This window comes from Cheilinus undulatus, linkage group 21 (assembly GCF_018320785.1).
Source record: "Cheilinus undulatus linkage group 21, ASM1832078v1, whole genome shotgun sequence".
Classification (NCBI taxonomy): Eukaryota; Metazoa; Chordata; class Actinopteri; order Labriformes; family Labridae; genus Cheilinus; species Cheilinus undulatus.
Window position 1 is genome coordinate 2,444,219 of NC_054885.1, and position 25,395 is coordinate 2,469,613.

The following is a 25,395-nucleotide window of genomic DNA, read 5'->3' on the forward strand; positions in this document are numbered from 1 at the left end:
AAGTAACCGCTCCTATGCGTTCCATCCGTCCAGTTAACAGACGCTAGCTCGATGCTAAATTTAGGAGTTTGGTGATGTAAAACATGAAAAGAGTTCTTCTCTTTAAATGAACAGAGTAGTAAGACGCCATGACAGCGATAAAAGACGGAGAATACACGGCTACGATCTACAAACTGGTAAGAAAACATTCTTATTTTAGTAGAGAAGGTTAGCATCTTAGCCTAGCATCGCTACACCTGTGTGGTCAGATATCAGTCAGTTTTAGGTTTTCTGCGTGTTTATACAAACAAACATATAACATTGGAGATATCCGCGTTAATAAGGGTCTGTTGGTCTATTCGACATTAAAATGTTTAACAGAAATCTCAGTTAGTGTTAGAGAGAGCTTTCCTCTGGCTTCAGGCTCCGTATAAACAGTCGGTTAGTTTTCCTCTTCAGTGGGATGGTATTAATAAGGGCTAATAATAAAACAGTAATAATAATAATAAGACTTAGTAAACTACAACTACTACTGTACCGTCCTTTAACGTTAAAAAGCCGTTTAACTCATTCCTACTTTATTTAATCAACTTGTTAAACAGGGAAACTACGGTGTTATCACTGCTGCATTGTTTAAAATGTTTTTTATACTGTGTAGTTTGAGTTTATCCACCATAAACTAATTCTAACATCTATGTTTAGATTAAAGATGGGCAGTATGTGGAAGCTATTCACATCCTGAACGGCCAGCTTCAGAAACACACCAAGGTAAGTGTGAAGTTAACGTATAAAATCATAGAAATATGTGGAGTATCAGTGGTTCTCAGCTGAACATGCTTCAAAACAGGCAAATATGATAGTAAAAGTAGAATATAGGCGATGTTAACAAAAAAAAAACAAATAAAATTAAAACAGTTCAAAGAAGACAGAAATCAAAAAAGAAAATACATTAATGGATCAGTGCAAAAGTAGACACATGAAAACAGAGAGACAAAGTACAGGTAGAAATGTTAAACAAGGCTGTAAAATTACCCCGGGTTAAATAAATGTGTCTTCAGTTTGCTCTAGCAAGAGAGCTCCTGTATTTACAACCCCAGTTCCAAGAAAGTTGGGTTGCTGTGTAGGGCTGGGCGATTAAACGCAAATTAGATTAAATCGCAATATGACATGCCGCGGTGCAATCAGACAGTGCAATATTTCTTTAACCTTGAACGTGTCAAAATATCACTTGGATACAATCTTTTTGTTTTTTCTTTTTTAAAGCTTTATACCACTGTTCCTCAACCAAAGAGCCAAATTAATGAAAATACCTTTGCAAGAGCCTCAATCTAAGAGGTGAAAAGTGGCAGAAACAGCTTAAGGTAGCAATAAAAATAGGTTGAAGGTGGCAAAAATGGTCAAAAAGCAACAAAATGGCTGAAAAGGGGCAAAATGGGGAGGAAAAGGTGAAAAATGGTCAGAGAGTAGCAAAAATGGGTGAGAAGTGACAAAAAAATTGAGTTACAGTTGGCATAAAATGGTCCAAAAGTGGCAAAACCGTGAAAAAAAAAATTAGTGGAAAGTGACTAAAATGTGCAAAAAGCAGTCAAGATTGGCTAAAATGGGCAAAAACTGGGGGAAAAAAGTGGTATTTAATGACAATAAGTAGCTTAAATGAGTGAAAATGCAGAGAAAAAAGGGGAACAAATGGGATAAAAATGGCAGAAAAATGGGTAAAAAGTTGTAAAAAAAAGTGTCAAAATGGGCAAAAAAAGTAGGGAAAAAGTGGTATTCAATGGCAAAAGGTAGCTGAAATGGGTGAAAAAGTGCAAAAAGTTTCCCTTGTTTAAGGTTTTCTGGGGGAATAATATTTAAATTAAGACATAACAGAGCCACATGTGGCTCTAGAGCTACACGTTGAGTATCACTGCTTTATACATTATTAAAACCTTAAAGTATCTTTTTTATTTCATTTTATTTTTTACAAAAAATTACTTTTCTTGCTCATGCATTCGTTTTTCTTCATCAAAATGAGAAGAACATGAGAAATGATCATCTCCTTCAATAAAGCAACTGATATCAAATTTGCTTTAGTAGCCAAAATCACAGAAAGATATTTTTTGTCTATATTTAGCCCTAGTTTAACTTATCTAATATTGTACTTGTTATAATATACAATGATTTCTTGCTTATGTTTGTTAAACAGATAAACCTAAATAATCGCATTACAAATCGTAATCGCAATATCGCAGGAAAAAAATTGCAATTAGATTATTTTTGCAAATCGTTCAGCCCTATCACCGTGTGAAATGTAAGAACAGAAGTCAGTGACAGTCAAACCTCATAAACACAGATTTTATTTAGAACATAAACATGTCAGATGTTAAACTGAGACATTTTAATATTTCAGGGAAAATATCAGCTCATTTTGAATTTAATGGCAGCAACACATCTCAAAACAGTAGCGACAGAGCCACCATCGTGTAGCATCCCTTCTTCTTTTCATAACAGTCTGTAAACATCTGGAAGTGTGGGAGATGAATGTTGTCCCATTCTTGTCTGATGTAGGATTCTAGCTACTCAACAGTCCTGGGTCTTCTTTGCTGGGTTTTTCCTTCTCTGATGCTCCAGATGTTTTCTACTGGTGAAAGGTCTGGACTGCAGGTAGACCAGTTCAAGACCTGGACTCTTCTCCTGTGAAGCCATGCTGTTGTGATGGATGTGGTATGTGGTTTAGCATTGTCCTGACAGAGACGTTGTCTGGATGGCAGCATATGTAGCTCTAAAAGCTCTCTCTACTTCTCTGCATTGATAGTTCCTTTCCAGATGTTAGAGCTGCCCACGCCATAGGCACTGATGCAACCCCATACCATCAGAGATGCAGGCTTTAGACCTGAGCCAGGAGAACAAGCTGGATGCTCCCTCTCCTCTTTAGTCCACAGGACACGGCGTCTGTGGTTTCCTCTGACCACAGAACAGTTTTCCATGTCTCCTCAGTCCATGTTAAATGAGCTTTGGTCCAGAGAAGATGGCGGTGTTTCTGGATCCTGTTCACATATGGCTTCTTCTCTCCATGATCCAGCTTTAACTGTCATTGGTGGATGGCACGGCCAACTGTGTTGACAGACGAGGATTTCTGGAATGTTCCTGAGCCCATGCAGTGATTTCAGTACAGAGTCTTGCCTGTTTTTAATGCAGTGGCCTCTGAGGGCCCTTTCACCCTTGTCCCTTGCAGAGATTTTTCCAGATTCTCTGAATCTGTTGATGATATTATAGACTGTAGATAGTGGGATATGCAAAGTCTTCACAATATAAAGTCGAGAACCATTTTTAGATACACTTTTTCCCAGATTGGTGAACCTCCGCCCATCTTTACTTCTGAGAATCTCTGCCTCTCTAAAATGCTTCCTTTATACCCAGTCATGTTACTGACCTGCTGCCAATTAACCTAATTAGTGTCAAAATACTCTTCCAGCTATTTTACAATAGTAACATTTACTTTTCCAGCCTTTTGTTGCCCTGTCACTACTGTTTTGAGATGTGTTGCTGCCATCAAATTCAAAATGAGCTGGTGAAATGGTGAAATGCCTCAGTTTTAATATCTGATACGTTTTTTATGCGCTACTGTGAATAAAATATGGGTTTATGAGGTTTAAACATCATTGACTTTTGTTTTTAATTTTTACGTTTTACAGAGGGTCCAAACTTTTTTGGAGTTGGGGTTGTTGAAGAAGCCTTGTTTCTCAAATGGTTGGTCAGGACCTAGATGTGGGTCATGGATGTGGGCCCAGGAGAATTTTTAGGAAAAGTCTCTGATTTTCTTTTATTTATGACGACAAATCAGATTAGAACCACTGATCTGGACTGAACTGTTGAGATTTACTGGACTAAATCATATGATTAAACTGTGATATAACTACAGTAACTGTATCAAACTAAAATTGTTTTCTGCTTTATTTATAGACATTGATTTAAAGCTTTAATGTAGTTTTTTAGGGAAATCTTGTGTCCTGATTATTTTATTTCTGTGTCCCTATTCCTTTAGGAAGAGTTTAAATTTGTCTTTTTTGTTTGTTTACAGCAGGTTCCTCTGTTCCAAACATTTAATGAGTCCTAAAGATTACTGCCCGTTTAACTCTCTGTCTTTCATTGTGTTCCAGTCCAGGGCAGCATTATCTCTGCTCGGCTTCTGCTACTACCACATCCAGGATTTCGCCAATGCTGCAGAGTGCTACGAGCAGCTCACACAGCTGCACCCGGAGGTGGAGGAGTACAAGGTGTACCATGCTCAGTCTCTGTATAAAGCTGGTGCTTATGCTGAAGCCACCAAGGCTTCCTTCATCCTGGATAAACCCAGCAGTCAAACCAAGGTGCAGCACAAACTCATACACACCACGCTCTTCCAGAAACTTTCCTCCAGAAACTCTCAGAGATTTTTTTTTTTATGGGGAAAATAAAGCGTTGGGTTCCAGGTGTTCTATAAGTGCCTCTAATTTGCAATTTGAAAACAACTCAGACTTATATTCAATGATTTTATTCACTCTGTTCCCTCCATCTGTTTCTCACTTTTATCACTTGGAGCTGTTGTTCAACAGAAGTTCTCTAACAAATACATATGGGCTGTAAATATACAACACATTTTAACAGCTCAACAACAGAGAACAGAAAGTTAGAGAAACGCCGAAGTTTGTTTCTCTAAAAAGATTCAAAATAGAAAAAAATGTGCTTTTACAAGCATGTCTGACATTTACTATTATAAAAATCATTTTTACACACAGGTCATTCAGAAAGTATTCAGACCCCTTCACTTTATTCAACTTTGTCATGTTGCAGCCTGATGCTACAGTCAAAAAATTCATTTTTATTCTCTTTAATCTACACTCAGGACCCCGTCATGATAACCTGAAAATTGAATTTTAAAAATGTACGCAATTTATTGAAGATTAAAAACTGAAATATCGCATTGACATCAGTATTCAGACCCTTTACAACTGTAAATGCTGTAAATGTCCAGAATTCTCAAACTGTAGCGGTTTGGTACAACCAGGACTTCGGGGAGAATGGTCTTAGCAAGAGAGGAGACCAAGAACCTGATGGTGACCCTGACTGAGCTCCAGAGATCCTGTGTGGAGATGGGACAAAGTTCCAGAAGAACAACCATCTCTGCAGCCCTCCACTGATCTGGACTTTATGGCAGAGTGGCTGGATGGAAGACTCTCCTCAGGGAAAACATGAAAACACACTTGGAGTTTGCAACAAAGCTCCTGGAGGACTCTCAGACTGTGAGAAACAAGTAATGAAACCAAGAATGAATTTTTTGGCCTCGATTCTAAACATTATGTTTGGAGGAAACCAGGCACCACTCATCACCTGCCCAATACCATCCCAACAGTGAAGCATGGTGGTGGCAGCATCATGTCGTGGGGTGTTTCTCAGCACCAGGGACTGGGAGACTGGTCAGGGTTGAGGTAGGTTGTTTCCACCGAGTGGTTTGGAGGTATCCTCATTGAAAACCAGTGCCACAGGACCTCAGACTGGGCTGAAGGTCCACCTTCCAACATGACAATGACCCTAAGACCACAGCCAAGACAACACAGGAGTGGTTGAGGGATGACTCTGTGAATGTCCTAGAGGGGTCTAGCCAGAGCCCTGGCCTGAACCCTGTCCAGCATGTCCGGAGAGACCTGAAACTGTCTGTCCACCAAAAGACCCCAACCAACCTGGCCGAGCCTGAGAGGATTTGCAAAGAAGAATGGCAGAAAATCCCCCAATCCAGGCAAAGCTTGGTTCATATTGATAAAGACTCAAGGCTGTGATTACTGCCAAAGGTGCTTCAACTAAGGACTGAATAAAGGGTTTGAATACTTTTGTCCATGTGACATTTCAGTCATTTATTTCTACTAAATTTACAAACATTTCCTTAAATTCTGTTCCCCTTTGTCATGATGACGGAGTGTAGACTAGTGAGAATGAAAATGAATGTAAAAGACTGTAGCATCAAGCTGAACCATAACTAACCTGAAAGAGCGAAAGGGTCTGAGTACTTTCTGAATGATCTGTATCATTATCATCATCATCAACCTTTATTTTGATCTTGAGGATCATTGGGGTTTAACCAGTAAAGGCTAAAAAACTGAATGACTTGCTATCGTGGGTTGTTTTAGCCCAGTGGTTCCTGAATTTCTTCCTTTGGAGCCCCCCCTACTTGTATTAAATAAAATCTGAGCTACCCCAGTGACATCCATGATACTTAACAGTCAAAAATCAATAAAAAATTTTAATGTTTTATTTATTAAACCCAAAGGAAATAGGCTTGCATACCCTACCCTTACCAAAAGACCTTTATAGAAACTTTTAAATCTGTTATTAGTTAAATTATAACCAGTGAGACTTTAATATCTAGGCCTCAATAACCCTGATTTCATCCATCTCTCTACTACAGATGATCAAACTTCAAGCCTGTATCAAATACTGTGAGGAAGATTATTCTGCTGCAAAGGTAACAAGCTGTTCTGTTAGTTTGGTGTAATTTTATTTTCTTCTGAGTCTCACCGTGTCGCTGTGCTAACATGTTTGCGTCCGTGTGCAGTCACTACTGGAGCGGCTTCCTCAGGACGACCCCGACTACATCCACAATCTGGGCTGTTTGCTCTACCAGGACGGCAAACATGAGGAGGCCTGCAAGAAGTTCACGTCTGCCATGCAAGTGCTGGGATACGTTCCAGGTAAACACAGTGGGTTTATTATACTGGTTTACTTTGGACTGGTTTACTGGTTCTGTACAGCATTTTAGAAACCATTTGGCTCTGTCAGCTTCAGAGCTTAAACATCTTTTAAATCTGTGTATTAATGATTCTGCTACTGTTGAAATTCATCATGATTCCTCTGCCCTGTCTGCCTCTCTATCAGCGCTGTCCTACAATATCGCCCTGTGCTACTACAGCCTGAAGAACTACGCTCAGGCCCTCAAATACATCGGAGAGATCATCGAACGAGGCATCAGGGAGCACCCAGGTAAAACCACACCTGAAGCTCTTGTCACATGTGCAACCCTGAAAATTTCAGGGAACCTTCCCAGAACATTTCCTGACTTGCTTGTTTACACTTGTCCCTCGTAGCGAGAGGTTTTCCATCCAGGGAGGGAGGGTTTACCTGTCGGTCAGTGGAGTAAAGGGGAGAGTGAAATGTTGGGGGGCTAGCAGGGAAATTTCATGATATACAGTAGTCAGATCAGAAAACCTCTGCTGTATGTATTTACTGGACTGTCAACAAACTTTTATCTCTAGCTTTACTGGCATTATGTTAATAATGCATCTTACAATCTTTTTTAGAGCTGAGCGTGGGGTTGACCACTGAGGGGATTGAGGTCCACAGCGTGGGGAACACTCTGGTTCTTCACGAGACAGCCCTGATCGAAGCCTTCAACCTCAAAGCTGCCATCGAATACCAGCTGAAGAACCGTAAGAAACTCACTCACTGTCTCACAGCCCTCTCTGAAACTTAAAACAAGTGAACAAGGAAGAATGGAGAGGAAAAAGACAGGACATGTTTACCAGGAAGCAACCTTCACAAACCTTTTTTTTAAGAGTATTTAATGATTGGCTGATGAAGTCAGAGTCTCTCCAGCAGAGTCCCTACCTAAAGGATCTGTAGCACACATACTTGAGCATCACAGCAGAGCAAAGGGTGATTTCCTCTATTAGACATTCAGCAACAACATCAGACTGGCTTAGAGAAATATATTTGCTCCATAAACTTATAAAAGTTTGAATATAAATAAACCAAGCAACGGAAAAACAACAATGGCTTATACAATATGATACAAGAAGAGACGATAAGAGACAAGTCTAAACTAGACGATACTAGACCAGATGAGACAAGAAATTAAGAGACAAGACTATACTAGACTAGACGAGATGAGACAAGACAATAAGAGACAAGACTAGACTAGACGATACTGGACTAGACTAGACTAGACAAGATGAGACAAGATAATAAGAGACAAGACTAGACTAGACGATATTAGACGAGATGAGACAAGACAATAACAGACGATACAAGACAAGACAATACTAGACCAAATGAGACAAGACAATAAAAGACAATACATTACTAGACTAGACTAGACAAGATGAGACAAGACAATAACAGACGATGCAAGACTCAACGATATAACACTAGACAAGATAGACAAGACAATAAGAGACAAGACTAGACTAGGCAATACTAGACAAGACGAGACAAGACAATAACAGATGATACAAGACTTAACGGTACGATACTAGACGAGATAGACAAAACAATAAGAGACAAGATGAGACTAGACTAGAAGAGATGAGACTATACAATACGATCTGATAAGATACAATACATTACTGTACAGTGCAATACAGGACGAGACGAGGTGGTAAAATATGTTAAGGTACGGCACAGTATGGTACTAGACAATACCAGATGAGACGGTATTGAAGAAGAACAGACTAAATAAGACAGGAGTAGGTGATTGGAGACAATACGATGAAAGACAAGACAGTACGACAATATGAGACAAGACATAAGAGATGAGATGATACGTTAAGTTATTTAACAAGCCAAGACGGTGCAATATGATAAGATGGGGTAGAGTATGGTGTGGTTCGGTACGGTACAGTCTGATATAGTGGGTGTAAGACAAGACAGTACTGTACGGTAAGATATGGGACGAGACGATCCAATACAGTATTTTACAGTACTGTTTGATAAGATATAATACTAGATGAGACAAGAGGATACGGTGTGATACAATAGGATACGTACAAGACAAGACGATTCTAGACTAGACAGTATGGTCCAGTCTATTGCTGCACAATTAATCTAATTGCAATCGCGATGTCAGGCTGTGCAATTACACAATTGCATAAAAGGCTGCAATTATTTTTGTATTAAGCAGTTAACTTAAAGGCTTTTCTGCAGGTACTTTTGCTGTTCTTTTAAGTTTACAAAGATGCCATTGCCTTTAAACTTTGTAGAGGTAACTTTATTTCCACAAAGGGAAAACATTTGTTTTTTAAATATTAAGTTATTTTGAAGGCAGAAGTGTAAAAAATTCAGATTTTGTATTTTTTTAATGCGACTTAAAATTTGTATATTCTGTTCTGATTAGGGAATACATACTCTAAAAGTGATTCTGTGCATTTTCTTTAAAGCCAAGTAAATAGAACTTTTTTATATCATATCTTTGTCACATTTGCTAATTGCAATATTGCCCACTGTAATTGCAATTCACATTTTTACCAAATTGTGCAGCACTAGTGCGGTACTGTATGATACAGACCAATATGATACCAGAAGAGACAAGAGGATACGGTACGATATGAGACGAGATACTAGCCAAGATGAGACTACACTAGAAGAGATGAGACGATGCAATATGAGACAACAGGATACCATAATATTTGGTACGAGACGATGGGATATGATACAGTAGACATAATATGATAAAGGATGAGATGATGTGGTAAGATACATTATGAGATGAATTGAAACAATGCACTAGATATGGTACGTTACACTTTATTCTCTCCTTGGGGAAATTTGTCTTGGTCTCCCAAGTGCTGCACACAAGTATCAGAAAATAACAAAAGCAGAAACAATCCACATGCATTCAGAGAAGGACACACAAATAAACACGCACTAATGCATAACACAACCAATATGTACTAACATGCACCCATATTACACAAGATTTTCACAGCAACAGTAAATTTCTGTTTGATAAGCCTCCACATCCACAGGTTATAAGATTCTGTCTGTATCACTTCCACTGAGCTGAATTCCTCCAGCTTTTAAATGCAGTCAGAGAAAAGAGAGAAAGAGATGAAAATCTCCTGGAACAAAACTGGCAGAGCCTTTTTATCTTCAAACGCAAGGTTTTCCTCTCTCCTTTTCCCCAACTCTCTCACTGATCAAACCCAGGCAGTTCACATGGAGAGCTTAAAATGAGTTTAAAGGAGCATCCTGATACCCTCGTGGTCATGGGAATTAACCATTAAGCCTTTGTGTCCCCAAGTTGTCCCTTTAAATTGCTCCGTTTCTCTCCCCCTTTACTGGATATTCTGCTTGTATCTCCACCATCGTTGGTCTGTTAGAGGCGCCAAAGAAAAGTAAAACAGGAGGAGTAGACATTGTTTTAAATGCAGTGATAGCAAAGATTCACCACATAAAGACAAGAGCATATATTTCTCTATTTTAGCATCTCCAGAACTATGAAAGCCTCTGTGTCAATGAAGGGGCATTAATTATCCTCCAGCCAGGGTTCATGTTGGAGTTTTTGACCACTGCTGGCCCTTTAGAGAAACATTTACACATGCATTTTATGCACAAGAATCTGAAATATTCATAAAATCTGCTTAGTTTTATTCACATGCAACATGTTTGTTAGCTTGCATGGATATTAAGAGGTTTATTCCCATAACATCACCACAGAACCCTAAATTGTTGATCATGTTTCTCCAGAGTTTGTCATCCTGCCAACACGATAAAGTTTCAGACTAACCGCTGTCTCTTTGTTTTCCTGCAGTGAAAGGCGCTCAGGAAGCTCTGACAGACATGCCCCCCAGATCTGAGGAGGTAACCATCATCACCTTTCCTCCACCGCTCTGCTGCGTGTGTCCGTGTGCAGCTGGGCTCTGAGCCCCTCCCCCCGGCTATGTGTGATAATTCTGCTGTAATGAGAATGAGGGCTGTCTGGACCTGCCCCTCTAACAGCCTGCAGATAACACAGATTAATAGAATATTAGAGCGGAGACGGAGTTGTGAAGGCTTACACCGACCTAATGATGATAGTTTTATCGTCTTCATTAAAATTAATGTGCAGATGGGGCCAGGGCACCGTCCTTGGTCCGGTCTCTAATTACAACCCTGTGGGTTAGTGTGGTCGCTTTAACCGGAGAGAAGAGATGGGAGTGTGCTACTACTGCCCTCTAGTGGTGCTTAATACTGACTGCACCCTGAAAGAACCCCTGAAGTTCCTTCTCTTGAAATATTTGCTTTAAAATGTAAGCTAATTTCTCATTTTTATAGGTTTTGTAGAGGACAGTGTAAGAATTGGAACTTGAATAGCATTATGAAAATATTTATTTGGGGCTTTTGCATTTATGTCAGTGGGATAGGACAGAGGATAGTGTAGGAAATCAGAGAGAGCGTAGGGAATGACATACAGTAAAGAGCCAAGGTCAGACTTTAAATTTCTGATTTATAATTCTTCAGTGCTTCCAAGATGTTATGCCTCTGATTTTTGCAGAACAGCCTCCATTATTGTAAACAAAATGTACATAAACTTCCATTCACAGCAGTAAAACATCCAACCTTAGTGAAAATTATTTAATAATAATCAAGAATGGGTCTACAATAGTGCCTTTAACTTACTGCGGTGCCTCCTTTTCTCAATTTTTACCCTTTTCATACTGTCAGATTTGTCAATCATTCTGTTTTTAAAGGGCTTTTTGTGTTTTTTATTTATTTGCAATTGATTTAAATTGTTGTGCCTTTTCACAAAGCAGTCAAGAGCTACAATATGTAGAATTTTGGCACTCACAGGTCTATATTGACCCTTCAGAGATCCCTGGGACACTTTGTGCCATTCAGTTTTTTAAGCCATTTTACCTGTGTTGAATTGATATAACTCACATTTACCAGAGGATATTCATTTGAAAAGTTTTTAGAATTGTGGTTTCAGTTCTTTAAATTAGCCTAAAATGGCTAAGCTACACAAAAACTGACACATTTGCTCCTAAGGGCCAAAAAAGTCCCATTGAAAACCATGGAAAATGACATATTTGATCCCACATTTATCTAAACATAAACTAATCCACTCCTCTGTTTTAGGACTTCAGTTTGTACTACTAGCTTTCAATTTTAAATTTTCATATTTGTTCACCAGGTGGCGCTACTTTTCGCCATTCAAAGCATGCTGCAAAGTTTCGCACTTTGTACTGATTACTGCAAGGGTGCCTCCCTACTGAAATGATAAGTGTGTGTTGCAAAAAAATTGTGTGTGTGGGAGTGTGTGTATTTTATTTATTTTTGAGATTTTTTTTTATTTAAAAGAGTCAAGTTATGTAAGTATACTGGCCTTTAAAGGGTTAAAACCCGCAAAATATAATTACCTTTTTTTTGCGGTTTGGCCGAGTGTGGGTTTTTTTTACCTGACACTGCAGAAAAAAAAAAAACAGTCACTGACCATCTCAGGGCCTGATAATAACAATAATAATAATAGTAATAATAATATTAATAAAGATTCTCCCCAAAATGTAATTTATGGAAATCATTTTAGCTTTTTGTAGAAAAAACAGAGATGTAAACATGCTAGCCTTTAAAGGGTTAAAATCCCAAAAAATCTATTCAATATTTGATACATAGATTTTAGGCTAAAGTTGTTTTACAAGACTGACTTGTTTAAAGTCGCATAAATATTAATATGTATTATTTTTACATCAGTTTGTGGAAGGTGGACATTATTGTCTTCAGGGAAAAATCTGTTAGGATATAAAAGACGTCTAAAGTGTTAAAAAAAATACTACTGCTCCTATTTTATGTTTATTTTGGTTCTTAAATCACCTCAGAAATGTAACAGTTTCTAAAGCCAGAGAAATCCTTTATTTTTGTCATTTTAATGCCATGTCTTGTTGCCCTGTTGGTCATGATGGCGCCACCATGAAAGACAGAACTCTTTTACCATATCACGGAAACGATGGATGTTGCATTTAAAGGTCACATATTATGCAAAAGAAAGTTTTTCAGGCTTTCCTAGCAAAAATATGTGGCCCTGCCTGTTCACAATCCCCCTAAGAATCAGAAAAATCTGTAAACTGTTTGTTTAACCCAGGATGACGGGATGGTTTTCCTGTGATAATGTGTTAATTTTTAAGATTTTGGTAGAACTACCAGCATTAACTTGCAGCTGTGTAAGGCCCTATGAGCATGAAACAGAAACATGTGTTTGTCTCTGTTTTGCAGGAGCTTGACCCTGTGACCCTGCACAACCAGGCTCTGGTGAACATGGACACCAAGCCGTCCGAGGGTTTTGAGAAGCTGGCTTTCCTCCTGCAGCAGCCTTCCTTCCCACCGGTCACCTTCGGGAACCTGCTGCTGCTCTACTGCAAACACGAGGTACAAACATGGCCGTACACATGGAAGAGCCTGTCTGGGACGTGGAGAGTCCTGATAATAATATAACCGTGTTTTTACATCACATTTATGAATGAGAGCTTACAGGGCGCTGGCGGCCAAGTGGTTAACTGTCTGGGCTCCAACAACCTTCAAAAACTGCCATGAATAACGTGTTTATTCCAGGCTGGTTGGTTTTGAATATTAGCCTGATGAGGAGGTCCAACATCCCGGAGCTTTCTTTATTATACAGAGAATTATCCCCACAGTGGGTTAATTTAATCATGACACCCCTGTGTTTCTGTTGGGAAGATGCTGTGTCAGCAATTTCCACCATATGGTAAAACTCTGAGGGTCCAAATGAGGAGAGCCATTGTTTTCAGAGGGATTAGAGTCCCGTGGAGTGGGACGTGAGGCTGTTTCATTAAAACGGCATTAACAACACTGCTGGACTCTCTCTCTCTCTCAGTACTTTGACCTGGCGGCTGACGTCCTGGCTGAAAACGCTCATCTCACCTACAAGTTCCTCTCCCCGGTAACTAAATCTGTGTTCATTTATAGTAACTTTAATAAACATGTATTTCTTACATTAATATTCTTGCTTACAGGCACTAGTAATGGAAAGTTTCCTGTGTTATCCTTCATAAATGTCTGTCTCTGTTGTTTGCAGTACTTGTACGAGTTTATTGATGCCTTGTTGACCTGCCAGACGGCGCCAGAGGAGGTACTGTAAAAAAAACAAAAACTTCAAGTTTAACTTTTGTAGTTTGCTAAGTGTAGTGGCATCCTGTCTTTGAGCTCAGTGTGTTGTAAGGTTTTTTTGTCTTCTTTGAATAAAATGAGCTCTGCAGCTCCACATAGTGGCCAACGTTAGCTGCCACTGTCCCAAGCTCTTTTTGCCCTCCAGACCAGAGATTCTCAACGTTGGGGTCGGGACCCCACTGGGGGTCGTGAGACACTGAGAGAGGGTCTCCAGATGCCTTAAAAAAAGAACATTTTTTTAATTATACATTTGCCTATTCATGCCAATTTTGCCAATTTTAACTTTTTTTTGCCACTTAAAATTTGTTTATGTTGATTTCAATCAGTTTTTTACCCGTTTTAACCATGTTTCATTGTTTTTTTTATGCCCATTTTTGCCTGTTTCACCGGCTTTTCTTCCCATTTCACTGAATTTTCCACCCATCTTTGCCACTTTAAACCCATTTGGCTACTTTTTAATCCACTTTTACCACTTTTTTCGCCATTATTTGCTTATTTTGTGGCATTTTTATCTAATTTTTTGTCATTTCTGCTTCTTTCAAAATTCACTTACACCAGCTTTTTTTCACCAATGTTTGCCATTTTTAACCCATTTTAATTCTGTTTTAAAGAAAAGGGGTTTACATTTTTAAGAAGAATGTCAGAGGAAGACTTATCAGGAGACACCTGAGGGAGAAACCAGGATATGTTAGCATGTAGAAGATATAATTTATTTTGATTTAGACCTTGTTTTAAGAGCTCATTTAACTTGGTTTATTTGTGATCTCAGGCAACATCACTACATTACCCACAATTACTGTAAAGTCTCTGATTGGCTGATCCCACCCTAGCTCACCAGTCTTCCACGTTCTGTTCAGTTCTGCAGCTACAAACAAATTTAACAGTAATTTTTCAACAACAAATAGTTTGAATGGGAGAATTAAAATTCATGATCATGATGAAAACAGAAGCAAGTCGGTTATCCTCTTTGTTTTACATTACCCACAGTCCTAGACTAACACAGTGACGTCTCTGATTGGTCAAGCTGTGAATTTTGGCTGTCAGCTGCTGTGAGTGAAGTAAACAGATGGAGAAAAAGTGGGTGGGGGCTTGAGCTCTGTAATGACAACAGATGGCGCGGGATCAGCCAGGAGAATGTTTTTGAAATAATTCAGCCTGCAGGGGGCAGTCATGATCCGCAGCTTTAAATACAAACTGTAGAATTTAAAGACTTTGTGCTTAAATGTCAAGATTTGGACTCTAACTGATCAACAGTAATACTAAATGCCCATGTGCATCAGTCCTCATCTGAATAAAGGGTTCTGAGGGGTCAGCTATTCTCTAAGGAAGAGCTGTTTCTAAGGTGTGAGCACAGAGCTGAGATCAACAAACCCAGGAGTTTGAATTCACTCTCATTTTAGAAAGTCATTACAGTTCAGTAAATTTTAGTGTATCTACAGTGGGTAAAATTTAATGTTTGATTTGTTATCATTCAGAGTGTTGGGTATTCAGCCTTCAGTGCTTCTTTCCCACCCGTGTATCTTAACTTATATCCAGATTTCTGAAGTGTCTGATGAGTATTTTTACACTAAAGTCTGTCACAGCATTGACTTCGTTTATTACTAGCACTGACACAGCAGACGTAACACTTCAGTCTTGTTCTTCCTCTATAAACAAAGTCCACATTCCCTCTTTTACTTCCTGTTTGTTTCTCTCTGGTTTCAGGCTTTTAGAAATTTTGATGAGATGAACGGCAAACTGACGGAGCAGCTACGAAAACTGGCCAAGCAGGTAGATAAAGGCAGATATTTCTATTCTCCTGGTTTCTTTTTTTTTGTTTGTTTGTTTTATACTGTATGTTTTTCCTGTCTTCATGATCTGGCTTTTATTTTGAAACATAAACTATCAGAAAAATGTAGTTCTGTTAAACCCTAGAGCTAGTCCTCCCAGAAAACTTAGAAAATGGAAGTTCAGGAAGCTTCATGCAAGTGTGAAAAAAGGACGGTTTTCACTTTACAACTGGCATAAACATCCCCGGATATTTTTTAACTCTTATTCCAGATTAAAAATAAGATTAGTCAGTAATGAATGCTGCTTTTTGAAGGTGCAGGAGGCTCGGCTGGCTCGAGACGATGAGGTGCAGAAGAAAGCTTTGCAGGAGTACGACCTGATGCAGGAGAAGTAAGAACACCACCTAGGGAAGCATGATGCTGGATCTTTACTGATATCTGACATGCTGGATGGTTAAAACACTTTAAAACTGAAGGAGTGGAGATAAACAAAGAAGACTTGAGCAGACGTTCTTCTGTTGGACCTGACTATAACTCCACCATCTCTGGAGATACATCGGTTTCCTCTTTCATTTCCATACGTTCCTCTGTTTGTTCTCCAGGTACATCGTGGTCCTCATGGCTCAGGCCAAAATCTACTGGAACAGGGAGAACTTCCAGATGGTGGAGAAGATTTTCCGTAAGTCGGTGGAGGTTTGTAACGAAGACGACACCTGGAAGCTGAACGTGGCCCACGTCCTCTTCATGCAGAACAAATACAAGGAGGCCATTGGCTTCTACGAGCCCATCGTGAAGAAACACTACGATAACGTGAGTACTCCAGGACAGACTGAAGTCTCAGCATTGGCCCAGCAGAGAGGACCAGGTCAGACCTAAACAGTTTACCTTTGTGTGCAGGTGGAGCAGTGTAACATTCAGGAGTGTCCCTGCAAGTGCAAACCCTCGGTAAAATCTAGAACTGATCCGTGTTTGTTCCTCTGCAGTGTCACATCTGTGCATGACAGCCATGACTCTCTGTTTGGCTTTTATACTGGATCCTTGTTTGCAGTGGAGTTTCTTTACTGGTATCTGTGGGGGTTTTTTCAGCTTTTGATGGTTTTCTTAAAATTTCATCTTGATAAATTTAGGTGAGTGTACTGAAGTGTGCCTCTTACACACTGCTAATGTTTTTGTTCAGCAGAATACCTTTATATGAATTATCTTCAAACGTTGAGAATTTCTTTACTGTCTGGCAGATTCTGATATAGAGCTGCACGGTGGTGCAGGGGTTAGCCTCACAGAAAGCAGGTTCCTGATTCGCCTCCCAGTCAGGGCCTTTCTGTGTGGAGTTTGCATGTTGTACCCCGCATGCGTGGGTTCTTACTCCAGCTACTCCAGCTTTCTGCCACCACCAAAGACATGCTATTTTGGCTAACTGGGGACTCTAAATTGTCCGTAGGTGTGAGTGTGAGCGCCCCTGGTTGTCTGTCTCCATGTGGCTGCTGACCAGTCCAGGGCCTCTGGCTCAATGACAGCTGGGATAGGCTCACCCCCGTGACCCCCAGCCGGATAAGCGGTATAGAAAGCGGATGGATTCTAATATGTCGTTTTACATCTTAGTTTGAAACTTAAAAACTTGACTGACTTATTTTTTCTGCTGTGGAGGGAAGAACACCAGCTTAGCCATCATTTCATAAATACATTTGATTAAGAAGATTTCATTATTTTCTCCTTTAAAGCATATTTTAAAGGATTCTCGCATGTAAAACCTTGGCTGTATTTTTGTAGTTTTGGGGTAAAATTGTACAAAAACAAACAAATTGGGGCATCAGGATGTCATGACAAAGTTTTCGCTAATAATTTTTAATTTTTTCTGTAACACAAAACACAGATATCATACTTACATGATCTTTTGCTGCTAAAATAAGATGGTACCTCATATTTTTTCAAACGTTTCCTTGCAAATATGAAATACAGATCTCATTTATGATTTTTTTTTCATTAAAATGAGATATGATCTTATAATACCAGATCTTTTGTCCATATACTAGATAAAAATATCACAATTAAAAGTTATTTTGTCATAAATACAAGATAGAGATGTCAAAAATATGAATCTTTCATCTAAAAACCAGATAAAAATCTTATAAGATCTGTTTTCAGAATTATGAGATACTTTCCTTGCAATTATGACCTACTGATCAGATCCTTTGTCATTATTACAAGATATAGATCTCATTATTATGCCCTTCTTAGAAAACATTTTCACTTAGTTTGATTGTGTTTCCAGGGGTATGTAGTGCATGTGATAATCTATCTGTCCATCCACTGTAGTAATCTTTTACCTTTTCCATCTTTGCCCATCTATTGAGGTGTTTTGCAGAGGTCTCAGTTATAGGAACGAGGGCTGTTCCGATTCCGATACTGGTATCAGAAATATGTCTGATAATGCTTAAAATGCAGGTACTGGTATTGTTGAGTACACAAGTTTATGCACCGATCTGATACCGTTTGGTTTATCTTTATATTTTGCTTCGTTTAGCCATGCTAACTGTTAGCGCTATAAACGGAAATCAATTCTTCTTCGCTGACAGAAAGCACTGCACGCCAAGGCTGAACGATTTGCAAACATAATCTAATTGCAATTTTTTTCCCAAATATTGTGATTTAATATGCGATTATTCTACTTATTTCAGAATTATTTCAGAGGCAATTCATCCATAGTAGCATAAATCTGAATATGGGGGTGCAACAAGCTTTAAGCTATAAAGGAGGCAGCTGGTGTGGAGGAGGTGAGGCTGGCTACCAGCTGGGGTATGGCTTTCATGAAGTAATGCTAGGCTTCATCAGTTTTATTGAGAATGAGCTAACTATTTTTGCTCATATTGCAAATGTGATGTCATTTGCTTTGTTTAAGGGAATTATTATTTTTATGTCACTCATTTTGATTAAGAAAAACATACATAAAACACAAAAAGGATTTTTGTAAACCATTTTTAAAAAATGAAACTTGAATGTTTGCATAATGTGCATAAAATCTCTGCCGCTGCAAAAATTTGATTTATTAAAGTGCTATTTTGACACATTTCAAGTTAAACAAATATTGCAACTTGTGTGATTTGAAAATAGCAGCAGGCCATATTGCGATTTTATCTAGTTTACGATTAATTGCCCAGCCCTACTGCAAGCACAGGCGACCATTTTTAGAGCAGTGAAGAAGAAGCAAAGGAACTACTGCAGCAGCAAAAAATGGAGGCTGTGGGACAGTTTTTCTCTGGATGCGATCGTTAAAACACCTTCCAGACCGGCGCTGTCATACATGACTAGAAGTGACACACTTTTTTCAAAAGTTAAATAACTTTAGAACCATAAATTGTTGCCTCTTATTTGTTTTTCCTCTTGAAGCTAGCCATTGTTTCTTCCCATCGAGGAACTGATAAAGTTGGTAATATTTCTGCACTTAAATGCCCAGTCAAGCAACTTTCCTTCTTTTAAGAGCCACCAGACTAAAAAAAAAGCCTCACATGGCGCTGGATTAACAATTGAACAGACTTAAAATTAACAGTATAACCAAACTAACCTGTTTGTTTAAGCTAGTGTACAAAGGGCAGATTTTCATCAGAAACCCTGTGAGCTGTGAGTCCAGTCAGGTCGAATTTATTGTTATTTAGCTGCTTATGAAGTATTCAGATGAATGGGGTGACATTTCTCACCACCCAGGCTCTAAGAGAGGAGAGGAAACATTCAGCAGCAAATAAACATAAACAAGGCAGCATGGTCCCTTTGTCCAGTAGGAAACAACAATGAAAGTTTGTAATGGGCTTAAACAAGTCTAAGATCAGCGAACTAAGGGTTTATTTTTCTGTGATTTTATTTCTAGGTGTCTGAACATCTATCATAACCCCAAAAACAAAGTTCAATCTAAAAAAGAGAAGGAGAGAGGAGTGTTAGAATGAGATGAGGCCAGATCACGATCATTATAAAGTGATAGTAGATGAGTGTGTGTGTTTTCTTTTGTAGATCCTGAATGTGAGCGCTGTCGTCCTGGCCAACCTGTGCGTGTCCTACATCATGACGAGTCAGAATGAAGAGGTAGAAACAGCTGTGCTGAAGTTCAGATTCACGTTTATCAGGGAAACATGCAGCAGAATGAGCAGTGAGTGTGCCATGCATAACTACACGTTTGACTCCCGTCTCTCCGGTCCGTCAGGCCGAGGAGCTGATGAGAAAGATTGAGAAGGAGGAGGAGCAGATCTCCTACGATGACCCTGAAAAGAAAGTCTTCCATCTCTGCATCGTCAACCTGGTGATCGGGTGAGTTCCAGACGCTGCTGTCGGCTCTCTAATCCTGCTGGAAAAACTGACCCAGAGCCAAAACAATCAGACGGCATTTTTAGCAGCAGAGGATTGTGGCAGAAGCTTTTTATAGCCTGCTGCTGAATTCTTTTACCCCCCTTATTCCTGCACATGGAGCCTCATGGATTTAAAAATACATCAGAGTTAGCTGGAGGGGGAAAGTTCAGATTCAACGAGTCCCTTTACCTTCGATCAGACCTCTGGACTTTAGATTATTGGGACAGCTAGAAATTCTGATGAACAAAGGTTAGTCTGGAGCTCTGATAGATGTAGTTCTTTTTAGACATTTCAGGGTGAAAATCTACCTATTATACAACTCCATGTCCAAAAAAGTTGGGGTAGTATGTAATGTAAATGTAAATAAAAACATAAGTCAATGTTTGCCAAATCTCATAAACCCATATCTGATACACAATAGAACATGAACAACATATCAGATGTTGAACTGAGACATTTTACAATTTCAGGAAAAATATGAGCTCATTCTGAATTTGATGGCTGCAACACATCTCAGAAACGTAGGATGGGGGTACAAAAGGCTGGAAAAGTAAGGGATATTAATGAATAACAGCTGTAGAAGCATTTAGTAACTAATCAGGTTAATTATTAACAGGTCAGTAGCATGACTGGGTATAAAGGGAGCATTTTAGAGAGGCAGAGTCTCTCAGAAATAAAGATGGGCAGAGGTTCAACGACCAGGATCAAAAAATGGTCTAAAAATTGTGGAACAATTTCAGAAAAATGTTCCTCAGTGTAAAGTTGTGAAGACTTTGAATCTCTCTCCATCTACAGTCCATAATATCATCAACAGATTCAAAAAATATGGAGAAATTTCTGCAAGGGACCAGGCTGAAGGGGCCCTCAGAGGCCACTGCATTAAAAACAGGCATGATTCTGTACTGAAATCACTGCACGGGCTCAGGAACATTCCAGAAATCATCGTCTGTCAACACAGTTGGCCGTGCCATCTACAAATGACAGTTAAAGCTGGATCACGGAGGGAAGAAGCCATATGTGAACAGGATCCAGAAACACTGCTGTCTTCTCTGACCCAAAGCTCATTCAACATGGACTGAGGAAACATGGAAAACTGTTCTGTGGTCAGAGGAAACATGGAAAACTGTTCTGTGGTCAGAGGAAACCACAGACGCCGTGTCCTGTGGACTAAAGAGGAGAGGGAGCATCCATCTTGTTCTCCTGGCTCAGGTCTAAAGCCTGCATCTCTGATGGTATGGGGTTGCATTAGTGCCTATGGCGTGGGCAGCTCTAACATCTGGAAAGGAACTATCAATGCTGAAAAGTAGAGAGAGCTTTTAGAGCTACATATGCTCCCATCCAGACAACGTCTCTGTCAGGACAATACTAAACCACATACCACATCCATCACAACAGCATGGCTTCACAGAGGAAGAGTCTGGGTCTGTTGTTACTTTTTTGAAATGTGTTGCTGCCATCAAATTTAAAATTATCTAATAATTTCAAGAAATGGTAAAATGCCTCAGTTTAACATCTGACTTGTTGTTTCTGTTCTATTGTGAATAAAATCTGGGTTTATGAGATTTGACAATCACTGACTTCTTTTTTATTTACATTTTACTCAGCGACCCAGCATTTTTGGAGTTTGGGTTGTAGAAGGTTGATAATTTGCTCATTATATTAAAAAAGCATACAGGTGTTTGATGCTGGCTTTAAAGCCGTGAACAATAAAATCTGAAACATGTTTTTATTGTTTTTTTTTATTATTTCAGGACGCTGTACTGTGCGAAGGGGAACTACGACTTTGGGATCACTCGCGTCATCAAAAGCCTGGAGCCGTACAACAAGAAGGTCAGACACTCACAAACTTTCTAGAACCTCTAACACATCTTAATTTCTATGGACTTTGTTTTCCATAAAGAACCACTGATTGATCATAAACCATTCAAAGAAACTCATTTTGTTGAAAGTATTTGGATTTAAAAACATGACAAACAAGTGTCACATGCCGAACCAAAAATCCTGGTCCAGGCCCTTCAGGAGTCTCCCGCTGAGGTTTCTCCTCTGAGGCTTTTTTGGAACCTTTTGATCCGATCCAGTCTCAACAGTGAGCCCGGCTGCAGCTGAGTCCACTAAACTCCAGCTGAGAACACAAGCCGTCATTCCTGAAAGTTTCCCCCTCTCGTGCTCACAACAATCGGCAGAGCCACATTCTCAGAGAACGCAGAGAAGAGATCAGGAATGTGAAGACTGGGGATCCACAGAGTCATGCAAACGTCTCTGAACCATACCAAAAATGTCTGAACGCCCACACACAGGAGGAAGGAAACCTGTGCTAAAACATCCTCGTATCAGGATAATTAACTTTAATATATTACACCTTTAATGCATGCGAAAATGCTTTAGAAGGAAAAGCATCTCAGTGCATTTTAGGAGTCGTCTTTAATGCCTCTGTACAGGCCCAGGCTGGAGCTAGGATAGAGTCAGGGATACTGAATATTTACCTATATCTGATGTGCTGATACTTACAACAAACAATTTACAGTCCTTAAAACACACTTTAAAGTTTGGGAAATGAGGTAAATCCGCTCTAAATACTGTGTGTTTGTGTGTGTGTACTTCTTTGTGTAGTTGGGGACAGACACATGGTTCTACGCCAAGCGCTGTTTCCTGTCTCTGCTGGAGAACATGTCCAAACACATGGTCGTGCTGAGGGATGCCGTGGTCCAGGAGTGTATTCAGTTCCTGGAGCACTGCGAGGGTGAGCCGCCATTACACTCAAAAACACAGAAACAGATCTCAGACAGGCCGGATATCTCACACTGAAACTTTCAGTCATTCTCTCAGCCACAAGAGTTTACTAGAACAGAAAAATATCGCTCTGTTTTTTTTTTTAATTTCCTCCAAAATGAAGTGAACGTTGAAGAGAAGCACAGAAAAAGCAGAAAAAACTCACTTTTGAGAATCTGCTGCAGTAATTATTTCTTTCTTAAGCATGTAAATTTAGATTTTTTGATCCATGAAGGTATTAAAACTTTCTGAGTTTCTGAGTTTTATAGATCGTTTGCTCTGGTCTGAATTGTGGACCGGTTTGTTGCATAATTCTGTTGAATCTGGTCTGTCATCACAAAGGGACTTTTACAAATGGGTGAGGAAACGCTACAGTGGTGAGAAATCCACTTTACTGACAGAAAAATCTGTCAATGCGCAGTATTTAATGTCTTGTAGAGTCTGATATATTGCAAGTGAAGAAATAAATCGTCTTAGACTGGGTGACTGTTGGAGCCAGATGGACTGTTTCATATCTCTGTTGCATGGATTTATCTCACAGTCATCTGGGAAAGCTCCAGTAGAAAGTGTTTGGGAAGGGCAGGACTTTACAAACAACCCTTGGAAGGTGATTGGACGAACTTTCTGTCTGCCACATTCATGACTGGCCAATCAGAGCAATGAGACAAAACGAGGAAGTCGGCATGCACAGGTCTGGTACTAACCTGAGCTCGACAAACAGATGCTTCTGTAGTTTATGAACAATGGAGCTTGTTGGTGGATAAAACTCATGATAATGGCGGTCCAGAGACGTGCAGAAACATCGTCTCTACTTCTTGCTTTTTATTCGACACAGAAATGTCGTCCAGTCCTGGTGTAGCTGTTGCTATAGCTACATCCGAGCTAAATGCTGCACCAACAGCAGCCGTTATGAACAGCCTCCAAAGCCCAAAACTAGGGCTGAGAAATGAATTGCAATTAGATTTAATTGCAAAATGGCCTGCTCCTATTTACAAATTGCAAAAGTTGCAATATTTCTTACCTTGAAACATGTCAGTATACTAGTTTAATACTTTCTTGCAGTGGACTAAAAAAATCCTGCTGTACTAATGTTTATGTTTTTCTGATTTAAAATGAGGTTGACATAAAAATTATTATCCCCCTTCAATAAAGCACCTGCTATCAAACCTGCAGTATGAGCCAAAATAATGGGAATTAGATATTTGTTTTGAATTGTGTTTCCATTGTATATTATATTTAATATTGTGTATATTATAATATAGAATGATTTACTGCTTGTATTTATTGAAAAATATATAAGATGAGGAACCTAAAAACAATTGCATATTAAATCGCAGTTGCAATATTAGGGGGAAAAAAATCACAATTAGATTATTTTTGCAAATCAGTTCAGCCCACATGGTCTTATCGCGTCATATGATGTGCCTTATTGCACTTCTGGACCCGGTTCTTGATACCGCCTTGGGCTCGCCCTCCCTACTTAGGGGTTGTTTTCACCAGCAGCTGAAGTCTCCCACTTATTCTACACTTCAAACAAAACATGGTGCTAAATTTCTGTTTCTATGCTCTCAAGCAGAGCTGCTTTTACAGCTGCAGAGGTGCAGCCTACGAAACAGCTGTTCAATCAGGAAACACTCCGTTAGCTGTGGCCTAAAGTGCCATGGCATTGGGTTGCATGCCTGGCGCATCCCTGCGTGTCTGGGGCCACCCATGTGGGTCTGTTCATAGAAAATAATGAGAGGGGTCCTGTTGTTGTGCGCAGGACGGTACCGGTGTGTTCTGGGCTTTAATCCCACCCGTAGCTACGGCCTTGTTCTCCTCAATGACATTGGTTGGTCAGATCTGGTCTAAGACCCGGTACAGTCGTTGTACATCGGAGCTTTGCGAGATGAATCTGCCTGATGACAGACATGGAATCTGGACAATCCATCTGGTTTGCAAGGTTAGGAGTCATTGGTATTGAATCATCTCTTCTGGTTGCAGCGGTGCAAACTTACAGACTTTCAGAACACAGCAGAGCGGCCCGTCACAATCAGCCGCCGGTTTCAACCCGTCTCATCGAGAATCTTTGTCTGAGCTGGACTTCAGAGTTATTTTTCCTTTTATATCTCAACATAAAAGCTAAACCCTCAGGAGTCCTGATGTGGGATCACGTTTACCTGTCAGCCTCTAGGAGGCGCTGCTGGTCATTTTCACCTTCACTCTGCGGTAATTAAAGTCGTTTTTTTTTTTTTTTTTTTTTGTCTCACCTTCAGCGTACGGTAAGGAGGTTCCCGCCATTATCGAGCAGCCTCTGGAGGAAGTCCGAGTCCACATTGGTAAGAACACGGTCACCTACGAGGCCCGCCTGCTGAAGGCTCTGTTCTACAAGGTCATTGGCTGGAACAAGTGACATCATTCTGTGGTCACATGGGTGTCAGAGAGATTGGAACGCCACCAACATGGAACACCTTATAACAGCCAGGACAGACGGACTCACTGGTGTGTTTTAGAGCTCTAAATTCCTGGAGTCAAAACAGCGTCCAGTTCCTGACTTCATCTGTGCAGATTCTGGACCCATGTCCCAGAGGAGGCTTTTATTTTGAAGGCCAGCTGGTGGGTTTGGCTGAGCGATAGCTCAGACAGATTCTCTTTAATCACTCTCTTCTCTCTGCTTTAA

At 39.8% G+C, this 25,395-nt stretch overlaps 1 protein-coding gene across 2 annotated transcripts; it reads left to right on the forward strand.

The window, feature by feature from the left end:
* flr (fleer) lies at positions 1-25,137 on the forward strand. 2 transcript variants are annotated; one of them, XM_041778520.1, is made up of 19 exons: positions 1-176; positions 682-747; positions 4,119-4,328; positions 6,401-6,457; positions 6,548-6,683; positions 6,868-6,972; positions 7,290-7,418; positions 10,517-10,566; positions 12,955-13,107; positions 13,574-13,639; positions 13,775-13,828; positions 15,571-15,636; positions 15,950-16,026; positions 16,238-16,445; positions 19,635-19,706; positions 19,825-19,928; positions 21,719-21,797; positions 22,578-22,707; positions 24,992-25,137. In XM_041778520.1, exons 1-19 carry the CDS (start codon positions 129-131, stop codon positions 25,126-25,128), a joined length of 1,947 nt encoding a protein of 648 aa, XP_041634454.1. In that variant the 5' UTR covers positions 1-128; the 3' UTR covers positions 25,129-25,137. The 2 variants fall into 2 exon arrangements, with proteins under 2 accessions (XP_041634454.1, XP_041634455.1); XM_041778521.1 differs by having other exon boundaries at positions 15,956-16,026.
* The last annotated feature ends 258 nt before the right edge of the window (positions 25,138-25,395 follow it).

What these genes read in the sequence shown, in the direction of transcription:
- flr (XM_041778520.1), top strand. Translation starts at nt 129, where the DNA reads ATGACAGCGATAAAAGACGGAGAATACACGGCTACGATCTACAAACTG. An exon ending in GCCAGACGGCGCCAGAGGAG is followed by an intron (nt 13,829 to 15,570) that starts GTACTGTAAAAA and finishes CTCTGGTTTCAG; the next exon opens with GCTTTTAGAAATTTTGATGA. An exon ending in GTTCCTGGAGCACTGCGAGG is followed by an intron (nt 22,708 to 24,991) that starts GTGAGCCGCCAT and finishes TCTCACCTTCAG; the next exon opens with CGTACGGTAAGGAGGTTCCC.